This window comes from Terrapene carolina, unplaced genomic scaffold (assembly GCF_002925995.2).
Source record: "Terrapene carolina triunguis isolate 2854851 unplaced genomic scaffold, T_m_triunguis-2.0 Scaffold89, whole genome shotgun sequence".
NCBI lineage: Eukaryota > Metazoa > Chordata > Testudines > Emydidae > Terrapene > Terrapene triunguis.
The window spans coordinates 22,181,175-22,185,481 of record NW_020664440.1 but is presented as its reverse complement, the minus strand read 5'-3'; the positions used below and the strand labels follow the sequence as shown (position 1 = coordinate 22,185,481).

At 64.6% G+C, this 4,307-nt stretch overlaps 1 protein-coding gene across 1 annotated transcript; it reads right to left on the bottom strand.

The window, feature by feature from the left end:
* Window positions 1-187: 187 nt before the first annotated feature.
* LOC112121931 (histone H1x) lies at window positions 188-1,883 on the bottom strand. The gene has a single exon (XM_024220818.3). It carries the CDS (start codon window positions 1,699-1,701, stop codon window positions 1,048-1,050), a length of 654 nt encoding a protein of 217 aa, XP_024076586.1. The 5' UTR covers window positions 1,702-1,883; the 3' UTR covers window positions 188-1,047.
* Between the last annotated feature and the right edge of the window lie 2,424 nt (window positions 1,884-4,307).

Here is a 4,307-nt window from a genome sequence, read left to right as displayed (position 1 = left end):
CCCGCTAAGCGCCGGTCCACTCCCCGAGCCCATTCACCACCACCCCCCGCTAAGCGCCGGTCCACTCCCCGAGCCCAGCCCACCCCCCGCTAAGCGCCGGTCCACTCCCCGAGCCCAGCCCACCCCCCGCTAAGCGCCGGTCCACTCCCCGAGCCCAGCCCACCCCCGCACACACGGAGAAAACAAGTCAAAGGTTTAAACAATTTATTGACCAACAACAAAAAAGGCCATTGACTCTGAATCCTGCACACGTGGTACAAGCGCTTGGGGGCGGAGGGCCGCAGCGGGCAGTGCCGCCCCACCTTCCCCAGGACGCGCACAACCAGCGTCACCCCGCAACAGGGGGACAAGACTCGCAAGGCTGCGGCAGCCCCGCTGCTGCTAACGACGCTTAGTCCCGCCCACAGCACCCCAGGCACTGCCCGCATGCCAGGCTGCGGCTCACCGAACGGGGGGAGGTGCCCTTTAAGAGGTACCCAGGCGCCATTAGAACTAACTGGCCGTTTCCATGGCGCCAGGGCGAGAACCAATAGAGGGCGTGGTCACTGTTCGAAAAATTCTAAAGTAGGCCAAAAAACACCATCCCCCGCTACAGTGCACCAGTGCCGGGACCTGTGGGACCCACGTGGCATCGCCCCCTATCGGGGGTGGAGCAGGGAAAATAAAAGCGAAGAGGCTTATGAAAAATAGCTACTATGGAAACTAGGGGGGGCGGGACGTAGCCCTGTAAATACGGGGCTGTGGCGGGGGGCGAACAGAAACCACGGGTGGGGGTCGGGGGCTGCCAAGTAAGAAAACAAGGGTGATGGGGCTGCGCGGCTGGGGCAGCCGCCCTGACCCCCGTTTCCCTGCCCGCGGCGACGGCTACAGAGCGAGGCCAGCAATACAAATACAACGCGGATAACCTGGGTCTGTCCTCAGAGCAGAGTCTGTCTTAGGGCTCAAAGCCCTGGATGGCTGGGGAGCTGGAGAGGGGGGGAAGGGTGGGGAAATGTTCTCTCTCCCCGCCCCAGCGTGGTGGGGCGATGGGGGCGCCCTGCCCCCCCCTCATGCCTTCCTGCTCTTCAGCGCCTTGGGCTTTGCAGACTTCTTGACCTTTTTGCCCCCCGGGGAGGCGGCTTTCTTGGTAGCCTTCTTGGCTTTGCCCTTGTCTTTCCTGGCGGCTGCGCTGCTGGCTCCTTTCTTGTGAGATTTCTTCTCGGGCTTCTTGCTCTTGGGGGCCGGTTTCTTGTCCGCCCTCCGGGAGGTGGAGGCTGCAGCCTTCTTGTGGGACTTCGGGGCGCTGCTGCCAGCGCTCCCCTCGCTGCCCCCTTCCAGCTTCTTCCTGTTGAGCTTGAAGGAGCCGTTGGCGCCGGTGCCCTTGACCTGGAGCAGGGTGTCGTTCTGCACCAGCGCCTTGATGGAGTATTTCAGGTAGGTCCGCCCGTTCTGCTGGTCGAACCAGGACACCTTCTTGGCCTCATTGTAGATCTTGGCAAGCGAGGAGCCGTTGCGCTCGCCCAGCTTCCGGATCGTCTCCACCACCAGCTGGCTGTACTTGCCCGGCTGGTTCTTCTTCTTGTTGTTTTTCTTCTTTTTGGAGGGAGACAGGGACGAGCCCCCGCCCTTAGCTTTTTTGGCGCCACCTTTCTTCTCCGGGGCTAGGGGCGCTTCCTCCGCTTCAGTCAAAGGCAGGTCGGCTTCTTCCAACTCCACCGACATGCTGGCCGGGACTGCGCAGACTGCAGGGAAAAGAGGCCGATCGATGTCGCAGCAAATCGGTACACGGACTTGGGGCTGTCCCGGGCTGGCTGGCTGGCTGTCTGCTCGCCGGCGCCGGCTTCTGGGGGGAAGCACCAGGGGCTGCTCGCTCCGCTCTCACTCAGAGATGCAATCCGCCTGCCTGCCTGGGCGGGCTCCGAGGCAGCCCTTTATATGCACAATGAGCGGACCACGTTGAGAACAACAACAGCCTGGGCCAGGGCCAGCTCCAACTTGTGCTTCTTGGAGCCCCTTTGCGGGGCCCTAGCTCCCAGGTCCGACACCCCAGCGCTGAGACGGCCCCACAAAACCCTGCTCCTGACGGTGCCTGACCCCGCTGCCCTGCAGCCGGGGCTCTCTGGGCCCGAGAAAGGTCCCAGAGAAGCGATTTAAAGAGCACACCCTATGCTGGGGAGAGACAGAGGAGGGGGGCGCCCCGAATAGGGGGGTCTGGGCCTCGCAGGCGGACTTATCCGGCCGCACAATCCCACAGGCCGGGCAGCAAAGAGGGGGTTCTTGGGCTGGGTCCCCTCTGCGGGTGGCTGCGGTCCCCGGCGGCTTTGCTGTCCCGGGGATAATTTGTTGTAACTAACACACTGGACGCCCTCACGTGGTCGGCAGCAGCAGCACGGAGCAAGCAAGACGCTTCCAGGGGGGTCCCCGCCCGATATGGAGGGGCCGAGGCTCCGAGAAGCCGGGGTCTCCGTGGCAGGGACCCCGCTGCTAGAAGGACCCCACCGGGCGGTTGAGCGGCGTCACCCAGTTTGTGTCTGGGGTGGTTAGATTTCCGTCCCCCCCCCCCCACAGGCGCTGCTTGTACCTATATTAAAATACAGGGGTTCGGGGGCGGGCAGGAGCCCTCGATCATCGCTATAGGGTGGGGTGCGTGTGCATGGCTGCCGGTGCTGCGTCCCAGATAATCTGGGGGGGGGGGTACAGCGAGGGGGGTTGTATCGTTGGGGGCTTGCGGAAAGAGGGGGAGCTCTCAGGCGTGTCGCTCAGGAAAGAGGGATTACCCCCCCATACACACATCGTGTCCCTCGCACGGGTGTCTGTGCACTGCTGCCCCGTGCCCACTTGAAGGTGCGACATACATGTCCCCCCCGCCAGCTCCCTTCCCGGCACAGAGCGTGTCTGCGGGCTCCCCTATGGCGCTGCAGTGGCAAAGGGGATACCGCACGAAAGATCGCCCCCCCCCCTCCAAATATATCCAAATCTCCTCGCCAGATCGCTGCTGCCTGGGTCACCATGGGAGGGGGCCACGCCCCCTCTTCTGTCCTGGGGAGCGGGGCACTGACCCTGCGTCTCCAGCAAGACCCAGTCCCCCGCCGGGGGGATCAGGCCCTGGTGCACCTCCGCCTCTCTCCGCCTGGGGCCGGGCGGGGGCGCGGGGCCGGGGTGATGTAGAGGGCTAGGGCCGTGGGAGGGCAGAACATCACTGGCACTGGCCGCCGCCTCCCCCGCAGAAAGGGGCGCGTGTGCAGCGCGGCGGGCGGCTCTTTGCAGGCTGCCCCCGCCGCCCAAGCCCGCCCCTTTGCCACCTGGGCAGGGGACGATGCGGTGACCGGAGCGCGCCGCTGAGCGATGCCCCCATGCCATGAGGGGAGCGCTGTCGGGGGCTGCCGCTGGGTTCCCCGCCCGCTAGCTCCGCCCGCCGCCCCTACAGGTGGGCGTCGGTGCGGTGCTCGGGGGCAGCGCGGGGGAGGGGCGCTGCGGAGTTACAGCGGCACAGAGCAGTGTGTGGGGAAAGCGGCGATTCCCCTCCGCCGCCGCCAAACTGGGGGCCAGGCCCGCCGGAACGCCCGTCCTGTCCCCGTCCTGTTTCGGGGCCAAGGGAAACCTGCTTCCCTCGCTCCTCAGCTGCACCCCCAGATCCCCTGTACATGAGAGGAGCAGCGTCCCGTCCCCCAAAGTCCGCCACTCACTCCGGTGGCGGGACAAATCCTGAGAATCCCTGCAGCCCCTCTCCCCACTCCCGTCCACCTTCCTGTCTATCCCCCACACCACCGCCCCACGCCCTTCCCGTCTACCCCTGTACTGCTGCCCTTCCTGTTTGCCCCACCGCCTCCCCCATGTCCCATTCCCGTCTGCCCCCCCAATCTACCCCGACACCCTCTCCCTTCCACTCCCTCTTCCTGTCTGTCCCCTCCCCCTCAGAGTGACCAGATGTCCTGATTTTATAGGGACAGTACCAATTTTGGGGTCTTTTTCTTATATAGCCTCCTATTACCACCAACCCCCTGTCCCGATTTTTCACATTTGCTGTCTGGTCACCCCTCCAGGCCCTCTTCCTGTCTGCCCCACCACCTCCCCCACTCTCTTCTACCCCGTCTCCCTTCTACCCCACTTCCCATCTGCCTCACCACCTCCCCCATTCCCTTCCCATCTGCCCCCCACATCGCCTCCATCTGCGCCACTATCTCCTCCACTCCCTTGCCCCTCTGCCCCCACATCCTCTTCCTTTTAACCCCCCCTCCTTGTCAGCTCCTCACACTGCCTCCCCCACTCCCTTATACCTCCGTCATGTTTGCCCCCCACAACCATTCCCATCTGCCCCCCCCCCCCCC